Below are 24,946 nucleotides of genomic sequence, written 5' to 3'. Positions count from 1 at the left end.
TAATCAGCATGAGCGTAGTCAGCAGTAATCATAAGGGTTTAAACATACGTGAGAGTAAATGATAATTGTTTAATTAAAAAGTAATTAATAGACTTTTTTGTTCAAAGAACAATTCAATTAATAATTTTGTTTACATTTTATGAATATTGGTTGAACCCCTCTCCATAACCATGCCCATAAGTATTGTGAAGCGCCAAATGCGCCTTTGCAGTGCTCCTTTTGCAACACTGCTTGTCAGTTTCGAGAGAGCGCCAGTGTTCATTTTCACCGCTAAATCTGTCTGACTTCAAGGTGCAAATTGCAACAATAAGTTGGATATGGTTATGGAATATTTTAAAAAAGCAATAGAAAAACATAAGCGTTTATATGTTTATTAGAAGTAGTTGCCATTACCGAAAGTTTTATATTTATATCCCTATACCTCCCGTCAGATATAGCTATTTTTCTGGCCATAAGTTGGCAGCACTGTTAGCGGAGAGAGCGTCGCTGTCAAAAAGGTGGGTGTGTGTTTGTGTGGAGTGGAAACAAAAAGGAAAAACACGAAAATTGCTCGAGAACGCTGCGTTTGTCCCTCAAACAGATATTTATAAGTAAAAACCGCAGCGAAATAGTGCGAATTAATTATTTAAATGCGCCGCATGAACCAGCGCCTCGAACGCATAACGGCCGCAGGAAATTGCACAGTGATATAAGCAAAGTACAAAACAGTCGCTGCCTGCCGACAGACAAAGAAAAAGGATAGGAGGTGGTGAAAACGGTAAAAATAATATTGTATTCCCATTCGATATTGTGCCACAACAAAAGATTTTCATTGCTACCGCTGCCGCCACCGCCCCCACGGCCACGCCCCGTCCCGTTGCATGTGGCGCAATATGTGCCGCCTCTGTGTGTTGAACTTTAATTGAATCGGTTATGAGAACTTAATTGTGTCTATTTTCGGGCGGTACATTTTCCCATTTTCTTTTTTATGTTGATGCGGTGCGTCTGCCGGTGGCTTCCGCGTCACCACAACACTCGGTCGGCCCCGCCCACCGTCGAAGGGGCGCCACTGGAGGGGCGGTCGCCATTTGGTCCGCTGCTCCCATTTATGCTTTTTGTTTTTTCCCAGTCTGTGTCGCCCATCATGATCTATTTTTGAAAATTTTATTTGCGAAAACAAAGTGCCACCGCAACCGAAATGAGACCCTCGTTCGTTTTATTAGGCTTTATGGGCCATTCTGCCTCTGCCATTGCGGTTGCTTTCTTTTTGCGGCCGGGACACACCTTTCGAGAGCCCTGCCTTTGATCATCCCAGAGATATAGCGTAGACCTTCGCCATTACACCCTGTACAGTAGGACTTTTGTAACTCGGACAGTCCCACTTTACGATGTAGGCAAAACTTCCAGAGTACGACTCAAGTTGCTCCTTAGTCTCCGATATTCAAACCATTCATAGCATATAGTACAAATCTTCATTCGTATTATTTATTTATTCGAAAAATCAATGCAGTTGTTTATCTTAAACGTATGAACTTGCGCGCCAAAAAGTATTTGGTAGTAAATTATTTTTAAAAACCTAATAAAACGAATAATTTATTGCCACATATTTTTCATTCCAAAGAATTCATTTATTAAGGAAGTAAGACTGTGGAATAATTTGCGGTCAGTTGGTTCTGGCGGGTTTATTGCCTCGAGTAGAACTTAATTAATTGAATTAAGCTGGCGAAGACATTCATCTTCCATCTTATTTTTGCCCGCAGCACACACACAGTACATAGCTATCGACACACTCAGCCACTCACGATGTCAACCGGAAGGCCCATAAAGTGTGTAGTCGTTGGTGACGGCACCGTCGGAAAGACCTGCATGCTAATCTCCTACACGACAGACTGCTTTCCCGGCGAATATGTGCCCACAGTGTAAGTTTTGTGCCTCGATTGCTCCCAACCGCAGATCGATATCTAACTTTTATTATGATATCTTCTCACAGCTTCGACAACTACTCGGCGCCCATGCAAGTGGACACAATACAGGTCTCGCTGGGACTGTGGGATACGGCAGGTCAGGAGGACTACGACCGCCTGAGACCGCTCTCCTACCCGCAAACAGACGTTTTCCTGATATGCTATAGCGTGGCGAGTCCCTCGTCCTTTGAGAATGTCACCTCGAAATGGTACCCGGAGATAAAGCACCACTGCCCCGATGCGCCCATCATTCTAGTTGGTAAGTTGCCAGGCGATGTGAATCTGCAGTCAGAAAACGAGAATTACAAACATGCATATATCTTTGGGCGTATTCCAGGCACCAAAATCGATTTGCGCGAAGATCGAGAGACACTCAGCGGCCTGGCAGAGCAGGGACTGACGCCGCTGAAGCGCGAGCAGGGCCAGAAGCTGGCGAACAAGATACGCGCTGTGAAATACATGGAGTGCTCAGCCCTGACGCAGCGCGGTCTCAAGCCGGTAAGTCAACGGTGCCCGGCACACCCTCACCTACCTCTTATTCTCGACTGATTTCCCCACTCCGATTGCAAATTCAGGTGTTCGAGGAAGCGGTGCGCGCGGTGCTCAGACCAGAGCCGCTAAAGCGACGCCAGCGAAAGTGTTTAGTTATGTAAATAAGGTAGAATGTTATTGGCTTTGGCAAAGTATAGAGATTCCTCGGAAGCGACACGTACACCGGCACAATGGCCACAACACATTGACACTCACGCAGCGCCCTCATCGACAAATCAATTACATGTATTTATTTATAAAATTTTCCATATTCTCGTAATGCAACGAACCCGGAAAGAAACTCTAAACAAACGGCAAATATCGTACGAAATTCTGTGAATCTAAATGTACTGCCATCAAAATTCGTATGAAATTTCTCTTTGTTTGGGTGTTTTCTTTCTGGGTATCGTTGCGGTCTCACATTTGGCAAACCACGATTCCCTCCCGCAACAACTGAAACAACATTGTTAACAAAATCGGAACCACAGAGAAATCATAAATCTAATGCACTACATATGTAGAAATCTAGTCAATTGAATCGAATGTATTGTACGAATAGTATCAGGCAGAAAAGAGAAAATTATTAGAACCGCAGCCAACTCGCAGCAAACATTGGTTTCGCATATCACGAGCATCTATGCATTTCCTAATTTCCCATTAAATGTATTATAGTTATATAGCCATGAGCTAAGGCAGCCAATCCCCAGCAAGCAAATCTAAAACCAGGCCAATTCACTTGACGACGAGCTCCTAGAGAAGCCACTTTTTATGATATTCAAGCATGCGCATTTTTTTTATTCTAACTCTGCCCTGGAATCATAATCATAATCACTGAAAGCTCATTTGACAATGTCTTTTGAAAATGTAACAACTGTTGTTTATTATTTTATAATGACCTATTTATTACCCTAACTTTAAAAACGAATTGTATAAACAACTTTTACGGCGTAAGTATAGCAAAAGGATTATGTAAATGGAAAGGCAACCAAATGCATTTAAATGTGACGCTACTCGAATAAACGATGGAACAAGAATCAAAAACGAATACAAAAACCTCAAGAAAGCAAGAAAAGCACACAATTTTCCAAACACACAATGAGCATGATGATAAAGCTGAGACGTAACGAAATCCCAGGACAATTTTTGTACTAATTATACATAAATCTAACGCAAGTCTTATGTAAATGAAATGTAAACGAAGGCCGTTTGGCTCCAGAGATGTAGCAGCCGTACAACTGATTTAATACTTACGAAAATATATACTGTAATTATATAAAGAAACAAACGAAACCAGCTGTATTTTGTGCTTAACTTTGCCTCTCATTTAGTCGTTTATTTTGTTGTAAATGCCACGTTTCGTTTCTTTTTCGGTTTTAAAACAATCAACGGTTTGATAAAATGTTTGTATTCTGCATATGTATGTTTTTTAGAAGTGCGTGCCGCGATATCAACTTGTGCACAAATCTCTGAGTGCTTCGATTGGGTGACGTCTCGTGCGACTTGTGGATCAGCTCCTGGCTCATATCCTGGCTGAGCTCGATTGACTCTAATCAATACAGGCGGAATGGCTTCGAGTGGACGGCCTGGCCGGGCTTCTTCTTGGGCCCCGCACTCTTGGGACGCTTGGGCTCCGAGTTGAGCGAGGGCATGGACACGGAAAGGACCAGGCACTCCGCTGGCAGGGACATGGACGAGGTGAGTGTGGTGGCCCGCTGGATGCGCGGCGCCTTCCAATACTGCGGGGGATCGAAAGAAATTGTGTTTAGATAGATTCCCCAGCTCGAGAGATTCGCTGGAGCAGAAAGTGTGATGCAAAACAGTTGTCAGTTGTCAATAGCTCGATTGAGATGGCGACTTACGAATTTGCTTGATCAAAATTTATCTGTTTCGATTACCAATGCATCCAATGAGGTAGTAGAGGATGTGTGCTCGTGCGTGGCTTTGTTGGAACGCTTGCGGCGTGGGCGTGGTCGTGGGCGTGGCTTTGCCAAATAAGATACTTGTGGGTATCTCCAATATTTGATTTGATTTTCTATCTCAATACCGATGCGATAAAGGTAGGTGGGCTGTTGGAATTCAAATACTAAGTGCAACAACGCCGAGATTTGGTAAATGAAAAAACGTTTTTTTTGTTTGTTTATTTGCTTAAATTTTGCCATTGTTCTTACATTTTGTAACAGGGTGTAAATAAATCGTGAGAATGATGCGCTTGACTAATAAGATACAAATTAATAGTAAAAGTACGCTTATACGTGGTTTTATCTGTTCTGTATCTGTATCGGTTCTGTTCGGTTTGGTTTTGGTTTTTCTTGTCACTGGTCACTGGTCGCAAAAGTATCTAAATGGCTGCATTATCTTAGTCGTTTAACATTTAGACGTCAAGTGGTAACATTTTCAACTAAGCATACTGTTTACTCGTACGATTCTTGTATAATTCGCTTAAATATTTAGATACTTTTATGTATATATGTATATATATATATTTGTATGTATATATGAAGTTCTGGTAATACATTGAGATATATAACTCATGTCTGGTATCTGATGATAAAGAGTGCATTGCTCAACTAGTCAAATATACTTTCGATTGTATACCAAATACCGCTTCTATGTGGGATGGTGATGGTGGTGTTGCTTGTGTAGATGTACATACGAGTATCTGCATCTCATTGCGTGCTTGCACCTCTATCGAATTGATCTGATCGATGATCTGATCGCATTTACTGGCATGTGAGGGTGTGTGGGAATTATCGCATAACTCTCGTTTTGCTTTGTGTGGATTTTGCTTAGATAGTACATTTCAAATTAGCTGCTTGCTTAGTGTGTTCATTTCACTTTCGTTTCGATCTTAGCTTGCAAAGAAGGAGTCAGATTTAGATTCACATTCGGATTCGGATTCGGATACACTTTCAGATTCAGCTTGACATGCATTTCGGCATTTAGCTTTGTTGATTTAAATTTTCATCAGCGCCAGAAGCCGTCATGGATGGTAGTGGACTCTGCGTTCAAGATAAAAATATAAACGTGAATGCGTATCGATTGCACAAATCATAAAGTAAACTAGTATGGGGTAAACCAAAAGCCTGGTTAGAATTAAAGTCATGAGTTGGTATAGTATGGTTGGAATGCGGTGGAGTAAACGGGAAAGTCGCAAGCAAATGCCCATGAAACCATTTTGGGTAGGGGGCTTTCTCTATAGTTCGGCTTGGTTTGGTATGGATGCAAATGGATCGGCTTGGATCGGTACCAACGGTTCGGTTAGTCTATCACAGCACTGTTAAGTATTTAGGTATATATAACTATCTATATACGCAACGGACATGTCTTTGAAGGACTCGCAACGCACATTAACTTACGGGATTTGCGTGATCAAATCGAATGTATCTATATATTGTTTAAAACCGCATTGCATTCGGATTGCATCGAGTATATGATGTGGTAGTTATAAGTAGCAATAGGCGATAAATAACTCTAATGGACGTAACTCGGTACGAATTTCGAATTTAATGCACTTAGTTTCGTATGACTAGCCTAATAAAAATTGTATATATATTCCTAAAATAAACAGAATAGAAATATTAAGAACAGAAATGAAGAACATAATTAATCGTAATTTAAAACTGATGTGAGAGTAGAGGTCGATGTTTGAGTGGTATTATGTTTTAGTGTGAGCGAGCAAAGCACTGTTGTTAGATGATCAATAGATGATATAAATGCTGGTCAGCCTCTTGCTAAACCGTCCTCAGGGTCGGAGTTTTTGGGTTTTTGTGTTCGGGGTTTTTTGAGCAATTGCGGATCAGTATATTGTTAAAAATTTGTACTATCCTAAGTAGTGTAAGGTTTCCAGGCTGTTCGCCATAAAAATAATACTTTGTTTAAGGATATTCGCTAAATACTAAAGGAGTTAACAAACATTGGGCCCTTCGCGGGCACTACTGTCCTTGTCCTTGGGCTCAAACCCAAGGATCCGAATTCAATGTACACCGGATCATTGGGAGTTTACCCAGGGACAGGCCAGTTTACATCATCTATACACCTTGCGTATAGGTATATTGGTTACAATTTAAAATAGAAACTCTTGCAAACTCATTCGAGATTTCGGTGTGAGCTTTTCTAGTTCTTGTTTGAGTTCGATTAGTGTTCAGTTGAGTTGAGTTTTTAGTTTTTAGTTTGGTTTGCTTTCGGTTTAGTCCTGCATCAGTTAATCGTTTGGCTTTAGGTACAGTAGTTTAGTACAGTAGTTGATGGATGTCTTGGTTAAAGCTAGGGAGTTCATTTAAAAAGCGACTCAAATATATTGTTACACACACAGTCTGAGTTACAGAGACCGAATTCTAGATGGATCGTGGCAATCAAGCGCCCTTGTGCCGCAAACTACATTTAGCCGGCGGGGTTGGCAGAGAGCGAGCGAGAGCGAGAGCGAGAGGGGGAACAGAGAAAGAAAGAGAGAGATTATAGTTAAGAGAATTGCGTGTACTATAAATCTTCAAACATCTTCTTCGGGAACACATGGATGGAAAGCGCTGTTGCCAATGTATCTCAGTTTGAGTTTGAAAGAAATTCATTTTTAAATGTAAAGTAAGTGTAACTGAACTGAAAAAAACCAACGGATAATACAATAAATCATCTGAAATCAAAAACTTGTAATAATCAAGGTAGCTAACCAACTACACGAGCTTTGCAATCACTTGAAACGTGTCTGAAAGTATGCAGCGAATTTGAACTACTTTCTCTATTCTATAGCACACTTTTAGACACTTTGTAGATGGTTTCAAATCTCTGTAGATTTCGGAGGCTCTCCCTGATAAAATTCACGAATGCCCATTGTAAAATACAATACGATGCCTAGATGTGCCAAAATACTGAATACTTTGTCCAATTGTTAGTTATAATCTCATGATCACAGTTCCCCATGAAAGGATTTATCTTTTGGATGTCATCTGGGAGTTATCTGAAAGCGGTTTGGGTGGCGCGTGTCTGTGGGTGGTTGGGTGGTGTGTGGGCCTCTTTTTGGGGTGTGGTGCTGGGGTGTTAGTTGCGGATTGAAATCATAAAGTGTTAATCGAAAATGCAAACGTAATTGATTGCCATTACAGATTACATAAAAATGAATTTCTCGACGTAAACACAAAATGGGATAGCGATTAATATACTAGTATTATGTTTGGAAAATACTTGTATCGATTACTTTTGCTTTGCTTTCATAATGAACTAAAAAGAGTCTAGTAATAAATCAGGGTTAATGCTAAGTTCTAGATACATAAATAGTACATACATACGTAACTACTTTGAGCTTATGTACACGTAGTTTACCTGTGTTGGTGGTGTTGTCAGTGCAACAGAGTGTTCAACATTTTTCAAATAATCCTTATCATCGAAAATCTTCTTCTCACCGCCACCGGGCTTGTGCTTTACATTATCCAAAGAGCCAACTTTGCTTTGTGCCTTAATTTCTAGTTTTTGCGTTTGGATCTGAAAAGTAGCACCGGCACCGGCAACGTACAGAAATCAATTAGCAAGTTCATAGTTCAGATTGAGTTTGGCAAATGGGGGGTATTTCCATTTTACAGGTTTTGCGACATTGCGGTTGGATTATTATGGACACACGACAACGGCCAATCGGGGAAGGACACAACTGAAATTTGGAATTTTCACACACAGAAACAGCAGAGCACAGAACTTAACAAATGGATGGCATTAAGTCTAAATTTAATGGTACAAAAATACGCTACATGGTGCAGTGACTTGGGGATCTGGAAAAGTGCTGCTTAGGTGTTTCAAAAAATATTAAAAATATGGAGAAAAAACATGATGCATCTAGGTTTCTATACAAAAGCACACTGATTACACTGGGAAAATAGAGTTATCACGACTACTTACATCCTTGGGGTTGTTATCCTTCGAATTCGTTGATTAATGGTTGAGTTAAAAACAAAATACAGTTTCCAAAATATTGTTTAAACATGTTTCGGTTCGTTAAAATAAGGGTGGAGAAACAATAAGTTATTCTCAATTATTCAGAGTGGTTTTCGGTATGGTTAGGAACTCAACATAATGCTTTCCCTCTAATCTGCGTATATATACAATGCTGACCCCGAAACTAAACTAAGTGTGTGTGGTTCGTTTTAGCACCATTTTTGCGATTTATGTTACCTACCCAACTAAATTACTACTCCTCCTCATTATACAAATTCTGATCCAAACGTTTGTTATTGGCGCAATGGCTGACTATTTTGGAGCCCTCGCCATAGATGATGTTCATCTTCCTATCGTAGCTCTGGAAAGTGGTTCAAGTTTTTGGTATTTTGTGTGTTCTGAGTGTTAGTTCTAAAGGTTGTTGTCTTTCTTAATGGTAAAAAACCTTTCACAGGTGGCAGCATGCTGTTTAAAACTTTAAAACTAACATAACATTGCAGCTCATGCACTGAGAGAAACAGATAGATAGGATAGAATATGCCCATGCCACTTGGTAACTTAGGTGGAGCATCCAAAAAACCAACAAAAGCCAACAGCAATCGGAAATCATGCTTAACCGCTACAAAAATCAATACATAGTATGTATGAACTCGTTCTCGTCTCTGGGTCAAACTCAAACATGAAATCGCTGTTAGGGAAAGGGGGGTGAAAGGTCACGAAGGGGGTGGGTGGTGGGCACATACCTTGATGTCTCCGCCACCCGGCTGATGCTTCACATTGGCCGTCGAGCCGACCTTCGGCTTGGCCTTGTCCTTGAAGTCCATCTTCAGGGTCTCGATCTTCTTGTCCCCGCCTCCCGGCTTGTGGGCGGCATTCTCCAGCGAACCGATTTTGGACTTGGCGTTCCACTGCAACTTTGTTGTAACTATCTACGAATTTGCAGTGTTTGGTTTTTTGGTTTTTTGGTGTTTTGTTGGTGCGAGAGTGTGCGGATTCGTTTCGATTCGATTCGGTTCAGTTCGGTCGTAAGTTGTAAATAGATACAAGATACAATAGATACGATTATAAGCGAAAGTCAAAATATCGATCGAACGGATGATATCCGCCTCAATGTCAGAGTCGCACCCAGTTCTACGGATACGGATACGGGTTTGGAATACGCTACATAAGGCAACGGAATTATGCTGCTAAGTGTCGCTGCGAATTGGTAATTGCATTTCCTACAACAATATACGAGATACAAGATACAAAACACAAGATACCGTGCTGACGATTGCCCATCTATAATGGGCATGAATCTCAAATAGCAAATCGACCGTGAAATTGCTTTTATTCTGCCAATACTTTACTTTACTTTACGCGACTATACTTTACGTTTCTTGCGCTTAGAGAAAGATACATTTTCTCCGTACTTTTAAAGCCATTTGTAGATGAGAGAAATTTACAGAGATTTATGAGAGAGTCATGTCAGAAGATATATGCTTGAAATGGATACATCGATCCCGCCCATGGATTAATCCTCTAGAGTGGAGGAGTGGACAATCCGAACATACCTTCTTTTCGCCGCCCTTTGGCATGTACTTGTCGTTCTTGGCCTCGATGCGCGGTGCCGCCTTGATGTCGATCTTCTTGGACTCGATTTTCACGTGGCCACCACCCGGCTTATAGGTGGCATTGTCCAGGGATCCGATCTTGGAGCGCACCGCCTTCAGATTGGGCGAAGGCGCATGTCCCACTTGTACCTTGTTCATTGGAACTAATGGCACAAACAAATATGATTTATATGATATATATGTTTGATAGATAGATAGCTTACCTTTCTTGACTGGCTCGGGTTCGGGGGTCTTGAGGAGCAAGCGATTCTTGGAGGCGCTGCGCGACTTGGGTGCTGATTTGTTCGAGGGCGTGGCACTCGGTGGTCGCGACGTGCCCGACTTGTCCGGCTTCGATGAGGTCGATGTGGGCGTTTTCACGGGCGAACTGGGCGAGTTGGGTCCGTTGCGATCCTGCCAAGAAACAAGCACACGGCGGAGTTGAGTAAATAAACGATGTTAGATGATGACTCCATTTGGATTATGGATTACTAGCAAGTAGGTCGCATCGGCCATTATAACGAGATGCATCCTGGCCAGTATAAAGCTGTGCTGACGGGGTTTATTATCTATTTACGACTGGCTCTCAACACTCCCGGGCTTTCCGGAGCTGTCAACGTAATGCCAATGGCATTTATGGCCGTACGGCCGTACGCCTGCCGATTTGGATGTCTCGGTACGAAGGACTTATAGTTTATGCATTGTTTTATCGATTGTCGCCGCTTCGTGTCGTCGTTTTTGCATATGGATGGGTATTTATAGAGACAACAACTCCGGCTTGGATATATGTGTATATATTTGTGCTACGATTTACCCCACAACTCCCCACCTCCCCTTGAATTTCACGACTCGTTTTCGTGTTTGGCACTTATCTGTGCGCAGATATCATCAGGCATATAAATCGCTTTTTTTGTATGTTTCTTTTGCGGCTTTTGGGCAATATTTTGCCTCTTTTTACTTTCTGCCCGTTTTTTTACTCGCACCTGTGTGGCTCACGTAGTGCAAATATATATATGCAGTATACTTTGGATTTGTTCGACTTTTGTCGCACTTTCTGTGGGTTTTTCCGACGCGCCAACAACTGCCGTCTGCCAACACAAAACTTAGTCTGAACTTTGGCGTCTGCACACGAACACACGGAACGCAGACCAACTTGGGAACTGAGCGACGGAACTGTCGCAGACAATATGCTATATGGCATATGTGATATACTCGTATGCTATGTGCTATCTGCTATATGCTATATGGGCTATATGGGATCTAATGGAGCGTGGAGCTTGTGGCTCGCAGATCGCCCGCTGGTTGCCCCGGCCTTTTACAGATATTTATGATTTGAGAACTCAATTCGGGGGTAAAAGACAGACGAATGAGGCGGTCAACGGAATTAAATTCATTTGTTGCCAGTTCCAGTTAATTTCCTCTCAATTAACGGAGACGCAGCAGAGGTAACAATTTATGGCTAACTAGTTAACTGCTTAACTGGTTCAAAGCCCATATTAACTCACCTTCTCCTGAGTGGACTCATCCACGCCGCTGTCATTGTCACCCTCTGAAATAGTCAAAGAATTCAAATTAGATACTTAAACTTATAAACCATATTGAAATTAAACTCCTATGTTTTTGAAATAGTTAAATTTGAAATACAAAATAATTACTAAAATAATAGTTAATATGTTATAAACTTTGAAATGGCTTCACAAATGGTTTCTCGTTCGATCTAAGTCTTACTAAAGCCGAGCCCCTTTTTGGATTCTCCGGCTGGGGAGCTCGTCTCGAAGGGCGGCTCCATGTCCTCCAGGAGGGGCTCGCCCATGGGATCGGGCCTGGGATTGAAGCTCTTGAGCGGGGTCACCGCCGGACCCATGACCACGTCGTCGTCGTCATCGTTGTTGTTGTGTGCACTGGCTGCCGAAAGTGGGCGTAGTTGCTGCTGCTGCTGTTGCATGTGCTGTTGTTGCTGTTGCTGCTGCATTTGCAGCTGCTGTGGTGGTTGTGGTTGCTGCTGTTGTTGCGGTTGCGGTTGCATGGGCGGCTGGTTGAAGGGCGCTCGATTGAAGGGTGCCTGCAGCGGCTGACCCGGCGGCGGGCGTGCAAAAGTGGGTGGCGGCGGTCGCGTCATATTCTGCGGAGGTCGTGCCCCAGGCGGCATGCCAGGTGCTCCTGGCGGCATGCCCGGTGCCCCGGCTGGATTCCAGGGAAATCCGCCTGGTGGCCTTGGTGGTCCTTGGCCCGGCGGACTCAGCTGTCCGCCGGCATTGGGCAGGCGAGCCTGCTGCATATTGAGTTGCGGTGGCATGCCCGGCCGCATCGGTGGACCCATCAGCAGATTGCTCTTGCTGTCTGTGGTGCGCAGCGGCGGTGGCCTGGCCGCCATGTTCGGTGGCATGGGTGGACGTGGTCCCATTCCGACCATCGGCCTGGCGCCGGCGAACGGTGGACGCGGCTGTGGTGGCCCCACGGCGGCACGCATCTGCGGTGGCAAGACAAAGTTCTGTGGTGGTGGTCGCACATACTCGGGATTGGGTAGAGTTTGGAGCTTGGGATTGAGTGAGAGGGTGGGTCGCGAGTTGCTGCGTGACAGGGTGGTGCGATCTTTGGGTGCTGGTGGTGGTGGTGCATTATAGCCGGTGGTGTAGTCTATTGTGCTCGGCGGCGGACGTTGCTGCCGTTCGTATACGGAGTAATCGGCAGCTGGCTGGGATCTCTGTGGCTGCAGTTGGCTGCGCTCATCCCTAGGTGCCTCATATGCATTGCTCTGGTACTCTGGAATCGGCTGAGATCGTAGCTGCTGTTTGGACACTGAATCTGAGCTATCCAAAGTGGTGTTGCTATTGGAATAGCCTGTGTTTAACTGAGTTCTTAGCGGTTCTTTCTTTGGTTCCACAGATGAATCGGTGGACTTGGAAGGCACATAGTCCTGGGCGGGTTGCGAAGGACGATCTACAGATTCGGAATCCACGCCGTACTCGGACTTGGACTGAGCGCGCTGCTGCTGCACTGGGTAATCCTGTGGAGAAACCTCCTGGCTGGAGCTGGAGCGATCCTTTGCCGTGCTATACATCCTAGCGAAGGACTAGAACTTCTCGGCTGCGGTGTCGGTGCAGAAATGTGCAAGTGTCGGGTAACCCAATACGTGGCGGAGTCGCTTTTTGGTGGCCAATGCCATCGATATATACCCGCATGCTCCTGCCCCGGTAAACTGGCCCATATCATTTGCATATGTATGGCCATATATCGTTGTGGGCTTACTTTTACGTCTGCAAAACTGTGGGGGTGCCAAGTGCCATGTGCCATGTGCCAAGTGGCAATGGTGAAGCTAAAGCTCGTGTATCGGTGTATCGGCGGAGCAGACGTATCAATATAGTTCACATTGAGTGGGTGCTTTCAAATTTGATGGCTCTTTCTGCATTTGTTTACATTTTATTGTTTTGGTATTCTCAGCTACTTGGGTTTATATGTACATACGAGGATATTCGGTTGGGTATTTGGTTGGTCTTTGGTTACCATTAGGGAATTTTGTCATGAAATTCGGTTGCCAGCTGTAACATGACCCAAATTGTTTTTGTGGCTTATTGATTCAACAAAAGTTTTTGGCAGTTCTAAGGCCCAAAATCGACGGGCCACAAGAAATCGCTGTTTGATTTGGTTGGTTCTTCGCAAAGGGTTCTTTCCTTCCACTGACAATGATGTATGTGCAAGGTCGGCGGAATAATACATCCATTAACCTGGATCATTCCTTATGCAAATTATGCTCATAAATCATTGGTGCATGGGCGAATTTGTGTGTGCTCTAAGTGCAGCTCCAAAATATATATACTCGGAATGGGTACTTGAAAACTCACCGCATCGGTATCACTCATATCTGAGTGGGTTACTGTTCGAATTGGGATACTATTGGGTACTTTGTGCTATATGGCCTGGTTCTCGGCACTGCCTGGCAATTAACTTAATGCGGGAAAATAAAACCGAAAACTTTTGCATTAAGTTCTGCTGTTTTTTTGTATTTTTTTGTATTTTTTGGGTGTGTTACATTTAACGGGCGAATCGATATAATTGCACAGGACGACGAGGGATCCTTTAAACTGGAGGAGCTGTAACCTCAGCACGTGCCACATCCGACTGGCAACTAAAGAGGCAACTGCAACTTGTGCCGACTCAGAGTCGGAATCGCCAACTTCCTGGCAGTAGCAAAAAAAAAAAAAATAGTAAAAAATAAAGTAGGCCTGGCAAAAATGGCAGCAACTGCAAATTAGGGCCACAATGATTTGTGATTTACCCGCGGCTGACATCAACCGAAATTCCACACAATGTTCATGTCAACCGCACAACAATGTTCAACTCAACTGTCATTTGTGGCCAAATGGTCTTGGCCAAATTGATTATCAGCCAATGGGATGGGTTGCTTGGTTGGTTGGTTGGTTTGCTGGTTGGGTGGAAAGTCAACAGTTGCACAGGTGCAACCACAAAAGTTTCCTAAGCCTGGGCTGCATTGCATTTCAATTAGATACACCCTCGGTGAAATATGGTTAACAAAACTTGGTCCTTTGGCAATTGAATTTGCGCGCCACTGCAGTGGCACTAGCGATTTGTATCACACACAGTCCAACGACTATCAATTGTTGCAGTCGCAGTTGGCCATAAAACAACGAGCGCCATGCAATTGTATCGATTTTCCTTAGCCAGAGGGCAATAACTTGGCCACGTACAGTCTGAGAAGGCTAATGCACTTTGCACTTTGTAGGGAGCACGGGAATGTGGGGCCAAATTACCTAGGGCTAGCACACACTTTAACTGTGACAAAATGGCTTAATAATATTTTGTTTATTTTCTTTGTATTTCTTTTAAATTTATTTTGATATTTAATTCAATTTATTGTGTTATTTTGGTGGAGCTGCGATGACAGCTCTCTGCACTGCGTTGTGTTTGGCGCGAGTGTTAAAACTCGACTGCTTTTATTTGCTTTGAAAAATTTCGAATTACAATACTTAGAATTTGTTTTGATACGCCGCCAACTTGGTCTGGCGGAGCGTGGCCGCTCGTAAACTTCTCGGGGCGCATAAACAGAATGTGTCCTTGCGCAGTTCAAAGCGCTGCCAGGATATATTTTTGGTGGAGCAGCCCCTATTCTATTGACATACAAATTTATTAGTGGGGCGCCGGGGAAAAATGCAAATTCAACACGCCAACAATGAGCGAATTGGGGGGGCCCTATAACGCTGATTTTATATGCAGATTTCATTTGACTTGATTAATTTAATGGCCACTGGGGGCGGCATTTGGACGCGCATTTGTGCATTGCTTTTTGCAGACCTAATCCTTTGCTGGTTGGATATTACGGATATTTTTATATCCATACAGGGCCAACCTGCACCGCTTGCCACGCACCTTTCCATTAGCCAGGTGTTGTTGTCATAGGTTCCCCTAATTGTTGTCTATTTATTTACAAGCAGCCAGCACGCAAGTCTCCAGCGCTCTAATGCGTAGACATAAAAGTAAACCAGCGACGATCCAAACTGACGTGAGGGTGCCACGGATTCATCCTTAGAAGTGGAAGGAGCTTGGTCCTGGGGTAATGTCTGCATAGTTCTGTAGCCTAATTTCGATTGCCAAGGTTATGGGTGCTTACGCTAGGACTGAATGCCTAGGTTAGTTTGATTTTACAATGCTCCTGGCGGTTATTCATATTTAACATACCCATAAGTGAAGCCATTTGAAGTTTTCATTAAGTTAGTTTCATAAATCTGCATACAAACCTGGAAAAGAACAGAAAATTGCGTTTAATTTAAAGTGATAATTACTTAATTACTTTTATTATTAAACAAAATATAAAAAAATATTTTAATTTTTAGTAAGTACATTTTCTGATATAAATATATTTCCTGCTAATTTAAACGAATTCGCCTGACTTTATATGCAATTTGCCGCTTGGTTGCTGTCCACGCTAAGCTAATACAACCACCCGGCATAAAGCTAGTATCCAAACCAGCACTGCTTGCACTTAACAGCCGTTTCGAATTTGAAATTCACTCATATAAATCAATTACATTTTTATATTCTTCGCTTACTGCTTATACATTAATGCTTATTTGTGAATACGAACTTACTTTAATAGAATAATCGATTTGGTAACCATTTTAATTAGTAGAAAATTACTCAAATGTTATGTAAAGCGAGTGCATTTAATCGGAAACGCACGCTAAGCAAGGTCGACTGCTTTTTGTTGACACTTTTCCAAGGAGGGTGGTTTTGCCACCCCCTAATCGCTTTCGTTTTCCTTTCTTTCCGGCATTTGTTTAGCTTTTTTTGGGGGATGCAGCCGGTCGGTGGGTGGTGGGCTCACGTTGTATCTATCGGCATGCCTTCCTCTTGGTTGGCTTCCCTTGGTCAATTTGTGTCTGCGTTTCGCTCATTGATTATTCTGCTCGGCATTCCTGCGGGGGAGGAATTCCTCATGTGGTTTGCCGCCGCTCGCAGTGCGCATGTTTGGCCAGAATGTCCTGCGACGCAAAAGATGAATCACAGCTCCTCCTCAGGAGTGCGAGAGCTTAAAGCGCATCTAATCCGGCAAGATGCAGGGAACACACTGACATAAATGGCGTTTTTAAACCACCGGCAATATCGGCATATGAGAAAAGTTTCGCTTCTTAAATCAGAATAATAAAATGATCATAAGCTTAAAAAAAACCTTAATCAAACTATATTATATTTAGAATAACGATGGCATCATTTTTATTTATATTTATATATTAAACAAGAAAATAATTTACGAATACTCTTTTTTAAACTTTTAACACTTAATGAACACTAATGGCAATAGGTAGTGCTTAAAAACGGAAGTTTCGCGAAATACTAATTTAAGCTGGCCACACTAAACTCCATTTTCTTTTTCTGTGACTTTTCGCCAAGTGAAGTTCGCTCTTCCGGAATTCTTTCAATTTAAATCAGATAGCTTCAAGATGTTCATTCCCAAAGCCAATCGTGTCGCCATCTACGAGTTCCTCTTCAAGGAGGGTGTGCTGGTGGCGAAGAAGGACTCGCCCATACAGAAGCACCCGGATCTGGAGAAGATACCCAATTTGCAAGTCATCAAGGTAATGCAGTCGCTGCACTCACGTGGCTGGGTCACGGAGCAGTTCGCCTGGCGGCACTTCTACTGGTGCCTGACCAACGAGGGCATCGAGGAGCTGCGCACCTATCTGCACTTGCCACCGGAGATTGTGCCCTCCACTTTGACGCGTCCTGCTCACTCGGAGGCAGTGCGTCCGCGTGGCGGCCCTGGAGGATCGGGATCTCGTGGATTTGGAGGCGCTTCCAAAGTCGATGAGGACAGATCCAACTACAGACGCGCTCCTTTCGACGATGGAGTGGACAAGAAAGGCGATGTGGGCGCCGGAAGCGGACAGGTTGAATATCGTGGCGGTTTCGGTCGCGCTTCTCGCTACTACAAATAAACTAATGGAAAAGTAAACTTTTCCCTGAGATCGATATACCGAGTATTTCTATGCCTTTTAAATTCTGTATATTCCTTGAGTTAGGAACCTACTCACTCTTAGCAAGGATATTTTGTGGAAAATCAGGTAAATGCGTTTTGCAGTTTGATGGTATAATAAGTAACATATGCACCAGTTTATTCTCATATTCCCATGCTGAATACGACACCTTATCAATTAATCAAGAGCCAAATTTATGGCTATATTGACTAGGACCTCTGGTGGCGCGCATTTCGTGTCGAACATGGCCGTATTTATGGCCGAACTGGCAGGCGGTTTGGTAACTTTAACATTTGTATTTTTGACGCACTTCGATTATTGATTGCTTGCCACAAAATGTGGCAATTGTCAGTGCGGCAGCCGCACGCACGATGCGTCGCCCAAAACGGGCTGCTATACCAAATATGGACTTGGCTACAACTTCCAGCAGAACAACAAATTATGCGGCGTCTGCCCAAAGCGGTATAAGCCAACTGGGATGGGAATTGCTAATGGAATTGGGTTTGAATTGGATTGGATTGGGTAACCCATCCAGCTGAAGATACCACCTTCTGCTGGGGAAAGTGAAAACTGTCGTGGAAAATCGGGCAGATTGCAGAAAATCGAAATCATAGCCAGTTCAGTTCCCTGGCCGAGTTTATTGAACTGGAATTGAAGGTGCCAACGCTCCGCAGCCATTTGACAACTCTTTTGTGGCTTTAATTAGAGGGTAACACGGATCGAAAGGGATTTGCATGTCGCGTGTCTAGCGACACTTTGTTCGCGGAAAAACAATTAGGCAAACACCCGTGCTAAGGCCGTACTTTATTAATATTCACTTGCCAACTTTATTGATCAAACTTTTAATTTTGAAATTAATTAATCAAGCCCCAACTGTGCCGCATTCTCAGATGCATCCATTAGATACACAATGCATTAACAACTTTATAGCTACAACCAGTGAACAAATTAGCCATAAGGTTGGCTGTTCGACTGATAAGTGGACACAAATTCTTGACGAACTAATTAATTAATCATTAAGACCATATGGACAGGCCATGCGTATCCCAAAGTCACAAAATCAGAAGCCAAAATCCAAATTCGTCTTGCTTGAATAGTTTGCGCATGGGTGTGCCCCACAAATATGGCTCCAAATATTTGGTAATTGTTTCACAAAGCGGAAACCTTAACAATTAGCAGAGTTTTAAAAGCTTTCCGTTGAGAAGGTAAGAAAGGTATCTGGCACACGCCCCCAATAGGAAAAACCAAAGGCAGAGAGAAGAAAATCAATTGCAGCGCCAACTGCAAATGAGAAACGAAACTGGCAGCGTTTTGTGATAATTGAAAAGCCACCGCGAAATGGGTGACAGAAATTGCAGCGATTCTGGGCTATTTATAAAATCGCTGAGCGCAGTCCACATTTGTTTGTTTTCAATTGAGCACCATTACGTCACACGATGATTAATATTATTATTTGTACAAAATATGATTGCCAAAGAAAGTGCAAAACAGTCAGGTAGAAATTGTTATCAACACGAGTGGCTCATATAATCTAGATGCCGATGTAGAGCGGGTGACTTCATGTAGCTGACAGCTCTGATAGTAATCAACAACTATATTTTTACTTTTATTATTAGCGCTAAACAATGCTACAGCAGCAGCGCATTGTTATTGTTTTTATTTAGCAGAGCCGGTTTGCTCTTGACTCGAACACACTTGATTTAATATTCAACCGACGAGGCAGGGGTGTATCTTCTCGCTGCACACACATCACACTGCCCTAATGAAGTCAACTGTTTTAGAGAACAGTCCGAAATGGAGCCAAGTCGCATGCGGCATACCCTATTCCACAGGAAATTCAATATAGAGTTTAGCTTTGCAGACTGAACGACCGCGTATGAAAAGGTACACACACAGCTTGAATTGAAACGAGGTCAAATGCAGAGCAACCACAGCAGCAGTGCACTCAGAAAAATAGTTATAGCTAATCAGCACACTTGATTCGGTTTGTATTTATAATTTGCATACCTAGCCACTTTATGTTTTGACAATAAATTATATTTTGTGCATTGTAGAAACATTTAGAGACTTTTAAGGGAGATTTAAAGGCTTAAAGTTAGATTTATGGAGATTTTTATAAGGCACAAGTGCAGCATGACACCCTTAAGACCACGGATAATATTTTTGCGAGTGCACGAGCTCAAATGGCTGATAACTTTTATCGCAGTCGGCCATATCGGTATCTCTTCATACCCAGTATATGGTATATGTATCTGATAGATACACACTTGCACGTAGCCAATGCAGCGAACTGGAGGCAAAGGCACCGGGCATAAGGAACAATTAAAAGCTGCACTCGACCGCCGTGTGGGTGGTGGCTTGCCACAGTTGCAGGTCATTACACCGAGAGCTGGGGGGGGGGGCACAATGAAGCCGCATCCACATCCTTCCTTTAGCTGCGCCCCCAAAGCCGTAAACTTGCCGGTCTAAGCGGTTACTCAAACAGATCACACACAGAGCACTGAACCGGCCCCAAATCCATTTGCATAATGTAAAGGCGGGCATGACGTGAGTCTACCTCCTGCATGCTCGCCTGACATAACCATCAATGTCCTGGGGTGTGCCGGCAATATAATTTGCCTAATTGAGCCATAGCTATCGCTATCACCAGCTATATGCAACTGGGCTACGGAGGCGTGCCTTGAACTTTCCTAATTGATTTTCTAAAGCACACACGGCGTATGCGTAATGCGCTATGAAGTCACTTTAACTGCTAAATTCAGGTGTACCAAGCTGCACATATGGAAGGTAGTTAGAGATAGAAAAATTTATACATCATTTCTTATCATTTCACTAGCTTAATACTTTTATAAACTATTTCTATATATTGTTAGATGTGAACAATTTCCTTTCTGTGTATGAAGTGTATCGCCCTCACCTTTTTGATCCTGATTAGCCCTCGCATTTGCTGGCTTCTGTTGCAGTTGTTGTTGTTGTGGCTGCTGCTGCTGCTGATGCGGTGGTGGTGGTTGCTGCTGCGGTGGTGCTGGTGGTGCGGCATTTGCTGCTGCTGCTGGTTGTGCTGCTGCTTCCTGTTGCAGCTGCTGGTGGGGCAGCGGTGGGTGGGGGTCGCCTAGTGGTGGCACAGCATCCAGCAGTGAGCTTTTCTCCAGGACATCCGCCATATTGAAAGTCGAGCGAGTGTGCGTGTGTCTGTGTGTGTGTGTATGTATGCTGCGTGTGTATTTGTTGCACTCACGGGAAAACTCGAAAAGGACTTCAGGATCTGTCGGTATTTTTCTGTGTGTGTGTATATCTTTGGGCTAGTCCTTTTCACTTAACACTCGTTCAGCGTGTGGAATAATATATTTTGGGTTCACTTTCGATTGGCCGTTAATAGAGCGTTGAGAAAATGCTCGCAGAAATACATATAATTTGAAACGGCGTAAATGACAATATTTATATTTCGACTCTGCTGTGCACTCACGCTCACTCACTTCACTGGCACTCTGCTAATTTATTTGGATTTTTGCTAGTGCAAATTTTAAATCGACGAGACAGCACCCGCTCGGTCGGCTTGTCGGCTTGTTATCTCGATTTCAACTGATTCGTAGTCGTCGCATTTAACCGAAACTTTTCTGACACTTTTTTGAATCGCCGTCGACGCAAAAGCTCAGCGGAATCACAACCCCCGAATTATTATTGTTTTTAGCTAATAATTGTTATTGTTGAATAAACGAGAGAGGCGGAAATAAGAATGCGAGTATTCCCACCCCTTTTCACGCTTTCTATTTAAATTTTATAAATTAATAATTTATAAAAAAGTAAGGACAGAAACCATCCAAGCTAGGAGATTGATGTATCTTTCAAAAGCTCTCTCTTTGAGAAAAAGCTATGAAAACATTTTAGTACACGGTATTTAGATCGTTTGTTTATCCGTGTGCTTCTCATTGTTGGTTTGTGTCCCAGCTAAAGAAGTAAATTTATTCTACGGCGAAAATATCTAGATACTTCTTTGCGGAACATGTGGTTTCAATATGAAATATCAGCCTTTTGAGTAAAATTACTATAAAATACTTTGTTTAATTCAATGCTCTTGTTTTTAATCAACAAGCAAATGAAATCATATATAAATATTTGCATCCCTAAATAGACCGTTTCTATAGGATAATCCCAACCTTTCCACCACCCTAATCTTTTTCTTGTATATTGATTGTGCAACACCTTGTAGGCAGGCGGCACAATTATTCTTAGTGTTTATTTAAATACATTTGACTTATTTTCACTTTCACACATTCACATGGTAAACTGAGAAGGCTAAATGGCCGCAATTCTTGTTAACTGCCTTTTTGGGCGCTTTCGGATGTTGAATTTGCCTAAACATTATATTATTTGCTATGTGGTTTATTCACGTCTCATATAAAATCATCATTAACTATTGCTTTGCATTTGGCTGAACCAACAAAATAATTCATAACAAAAAATGATGGTGCACAAAACTTTGAATATTTTTCAGTTTTTTTTTTGTTTGTTTTCGTTATTTTATAATTTAAATTTTTTTATTTTTTAAAAAATAATATTATCTTGAAGTTCAATTTTGCAGTTGTAGTAGCAGAAGTAATTTTTAATTAAAATAATATACGAGAGAGATAGAGAGAGTTAGCGATGAATATAACATCTATGGAGAATGGTTGTCGCTAAAAGTTTGTTGGTGTTGTTGTAGTTGGTTTGAAGCTGTTGTTTTCAACTATTTTAGCTGATCTGGTCTGTCACACATTCTGGCGAGGAATGCTGTGGATTAGAAAGGGGAAAAACGGGCATTATCAGCATGTGATTTTCCAAGTTCGTTGGACAAGTAGACATCCGGACATCATAAGAGTGGGCCTGGGGCTCCATCATCCCTCATCGATCATCCCTACTTACTGTTTAGTCGAAGACGACGGGATCGCTCATCAGGCGCTGGACGAACTCTGTTTGCATTCAATTTCAAGTGGATCGACGACAAACGGTGGGTAAACAAGACGCAATCACCGTGCAGAGACCATACGTTTGACATTCGGGAGTTGGATGGTATGGATACGCAAACATGGATACACACATTTATGGGTTTTTTTTGTTTTTTGTTTTTTTTTGGATTTTTTGGTTTGATTTTCAGGTCGAGTTGGTGGATACAAAGTGCACAGTGCAGTATGGTGGGGATTTTTTGGTTTGTGCGCAGACAAAGAGTGACATGTGGAATAGACAAACGGCGTTTACAAATCGTATATGAACAAATAAAAAATAAAAACATCAAATCAGGGTCGTTCAAGGAACGAATACTTACGAGAGTAGGGGATAAATCCTTCATCATCCTCGGGATCCATGCAGTCGGCGAACAGGGTCTCCACCTGCTCGTCATCCAAGTTCTCACCTGTAAAGAAATACAATAATTTAGTGGGATATCCTAGGGGTTATATATCCAAGTAGATTACTCACCAAGCGCCAGCAGGGCGTGCTGCAGCTCAGCCAGCAACATGGTGCCGTTCTCCTCCTTGTCGTAGAGCTTCAAGCACTCGATGAAGTCCTCGTAGCAGCCCTGCTCCTTCTCCTTCTTGACCTGTGAGTAGATGGGCAGGAACTCATCCAGCTTGATCTTCTTCTCGTTGCGCTTCTTGGTGCCGCCCAATTTCTCGATCAGCGCCAAGGTGGGGTTCAAGTTCAGAGCGCGGAGGGCATCACCTAGGTCGACGGCATCGATGCCCTCACCGGGGGAGCCCATGACTTCGAAAACGAATTCGACATCTGCGCGAAAGGAACTCGATTAGCATTTGCATTGCATGATCGTACGCCATCAAACGTAAATCCCATCAAATTATTGTTTTATATTTTTTATCATTCATTTGATTAGATTGCCTCATTAATTGTTGTAAAAATACTTTAGCAGAGGTGGGTGTTGACCACCCTTTTTTTCAGTTCGAAAACGGGGTCGATGTGGTAACCCTGAAATTTCTGGTACGCACATTTTTGGTCATCATGAAAATCTTGACATGGCTGGGCATTGCCTACTCGGTGTGTGTGTGTGTGTGTGTATGCGTGAGTGGGGATTGGGGATCGGGGATCTGGGAGAGTTGCCAGCCCCAAGAACACACTACGTATACGTAATCCGACACCCGAACCGAACGCCTTCGCCCTCGTCTGCGCTATATACACAGTATATAGAGTATATAGACGCATATATACACACAAAGTCGCGTAGTTTTCTCATCTCTTTCTCTGTGCGTTTGATCGAAAATAAATCTGAAGAAATAACTTGGCCAAAATTAGATCTCTAAGCGACCAGCATTTCGGCTCGATGACGATCGCGCGCGTTCGGGTTCGCGACATATACACACACGATTTTCATTGTTTTCCGCGGCTTTTCTATAAACTCGATAAACTTAACTTTGCACTAGATTTTCGCTACCGGAATTGTGTTGGCAACCTTTATCCGTCCCGGTTTCTGTCGCTCGACGATCGATGAAAATAGATCAGGCGATGCATATAGACGATGGCATTCCTTAATGAAAATTTTCCGCATAGTGTTATATATAGGCACGCGTATATGTATGCGATATATTCCAAGTGATTACGAAATATGTTCACCGACTTTTGTGTACTTTTTTGTTGTGTATCTCACACGCGCACATTATGTAATCTGTATTTTTATGGATATTTTTTTTTTTTCGCTGGTTTTTAGTCCTTTTTTGCTAGGTTTTCTGTTACCTCTTTCATTGAATTTGATTTAATGGTTTAACTTTGATGGATTTCGTTTGAGGTTAGAGATAATCCTTTTTGTGCGGGTTTCTTTTAACTTACTTTCAACTTCACGCTTTGGAACATCAGCCTGTCAACGGAATCGAAAAAGATTTGAGAGTTTGGCATTAATTTGAGTGTGGAAAAAGGTGGCGTTTTCAACTGATGCATATATGCACAGTATATATCACTGGATATTGGTGGAAGATGTGTGAAGATTCCTTGGCCGACTGGGGCACTCACCATTTTGTCTGTTTGATGCGAAAATCAACTGTATCGCGGATGAGCTCGGTCTCGACTGAACGTTATTCGTCAGCGGCAGTACGGCAAGGTAATTCTGAGGTGAAAGCCAACCAGCCGATCGCCGAACACTCAGTTACAGATACAGATGCAGATACAAATACAGATACATCTACAGCTATAGCTACTACGAATACGAATTCAAAAACGAATACGAATACGAATACGAATACGATAACGAATGGATGACGAAACGCTCGCTCTTTTCCTGCGCAAGGCTATACACACACACCAAAATATACGCAGTAGAATGTGCGATGGCAAGAATTTACTTTCATCTTGGGGAACTTTTTCGAATGCCACATCTCTCTTTTTTGGGATCCCATGGACCATCGACCGACCACCAGATATTGGGGCTCTCCTATGGAGCCAGAGCCATTTGTTGTCCGCTCTCTAGGCGGTCTATTTTTAAGCATTTTGTTTT

At 42.8% G+C, this 24,946-nt stretch overlaps 4 protein-coding genes and 1 pseudogene across 17 annotated transcripts; 2 read left to right on the top strand and 3 right to left on the bottom strand.

Moving 5' to 3' along the window:
- The first annotated feature begins 505 nt into the window (after positions 1-505).
- Positions 506-3,764, top strand: LOC6538245 (ras-related C3 botulinum toxin substrate 1). Its single transcript, XM_002098736.4, has 5 exons — positions 506-757; positions 1,740-1,898; positions 1,970-2,202; positions 2,281-2,441; positions 2,519-3,764. Exons 2-5 carry the CDS (start codon positions 1,783-1,785, stop codon positions 2,594-2,596), a joined length of 588 nt encoding a protein of 195 aa, XP_002098772.1. The 5' UTR covers positions 506-757; positions 1,740-1,782; the 3' UTR covers positions 2,597-3,764.
- Positions 3,765-3,773: 9 nt separating this feature from the next.
- On the bottom strand, positions 3,774-5,405 carry LOC120321982 (annotated as a pseudogene).
- Positions 4,579-21,071, bottom strand: LOC6538242 (microtubule-associated protein tau). Of its 13 annotated transcripts, XR_001454026.3 has the most exons (9): positions 11,711-13,395; positions 11,488-11,531; positions 10,207-10,396; positions 9,944-10,146; positions 9,134-9,319; positions 8,355-8,372; positions 7,788-7,946; positions 5,831-6,029; positions 4,579-5,473 (listed from the first exon to the last, which is right to left on the bottom strand). XR_001454026.3 is itself a non-coding variant. In XM_015193238.2 (8 exons), exons 1-8 carry the CDS (start codon positions 20,634-20,636, stop codon positions 5,414-5,416), a joined length of 1,107 nt encoding a protein of 368 aa, XP_015048724.1. In that variant the 5' UTR covers positions 20,637-21,069; the 3' UTR covers positions 4,579-5,413. The 13 variants fall into 13 exon arrangements, 11 of the variants coding, with proteins under 11 accessions (XP_015048724.1, XP_015048729.1, XP_002098769.1 ...); XR_005561730.1 differs by lacking the exons at positions 8,355-8,372; positions 11,711-13,395 and adding an exon at positions 20,390-21,067; XM_015193238.2 differs by lacking the exons at positions 5,831-6,029; positions 11,711-13,395 and adding an exon at positions 20,390-21,069.
- LOC6538243 (40S ribosomal protein S10a) lies at positions 16,779-17,478 on the top strand. Its single transcript, XM_002098734.4, has one exon. It carries the CDS (start codon positions 16,939-16,941, stop codon positions 17,431-17,433), a length of 495 nt encoding a protein of 164 aa, XP_002098770.1. The 5' UTR covers positions 16,779-16,938; the 3' UTR covers positions 17,434-17,478.
- A 768-nt stretch (positions 21,072-21,839) lies between the features above and the next one.
- On the bottom strand, positions 21,840-24,579 carry LOC6538241 (myosin light chain alkali). 2 transcript variants are annotated; one of them, XM_002098732.3, is made up of 6 exons: positions 24,466-24,579; positions 24,286-24,313; positions 22,927-23,232; positions 22,775-22,861; positions 22,375-22,421; positions 21,840-22,242 (listed from the first exon to the last, which is right to left on the bottom strand). In XM_002098732.3, the coding sequence occupies exons 1-5, from the start codon at positions 24,466-24,468 to the stop codon at positions 22,378-22,380; spliced, it is 468 nt and encodes a 155-aa protein (XP_002098768.1). In that variant the 5' UTR covers positions 24,469-24,579; the 3' UTR covers positions 21,840-22,242; positions 22,375-22,377. The 2 variants fall into 2 exon arrangements, with proteins under 2 accessions (XP_002098768.1, XP_015048722.1); XM_015193236.2 differs by lacking the exon at positions 22,375-22,421.
- Positions 24,580-24,946: the final 367 nt, after the last annotated feature.

Source organism: Drosophila yakuba, chromosome 3R, assembly GCF_016746365.2.
Source record: "Drosophila yakuba strain Tai18E2 chromosome 3R, Prin_Dyak_Tai18E2_2.1, whole genome shotgun sequence".
NCBI classification, from domain to species: domain Eukaryota; kingdom Metazoa; phylum Arthropoda; class Insecta; order Diptera; family Drosophilidae; genus Drosophila; species Drosophila yakuba.
This window is presented reverse-complemented; position numbering and strand designations above follow the sequence as displayed.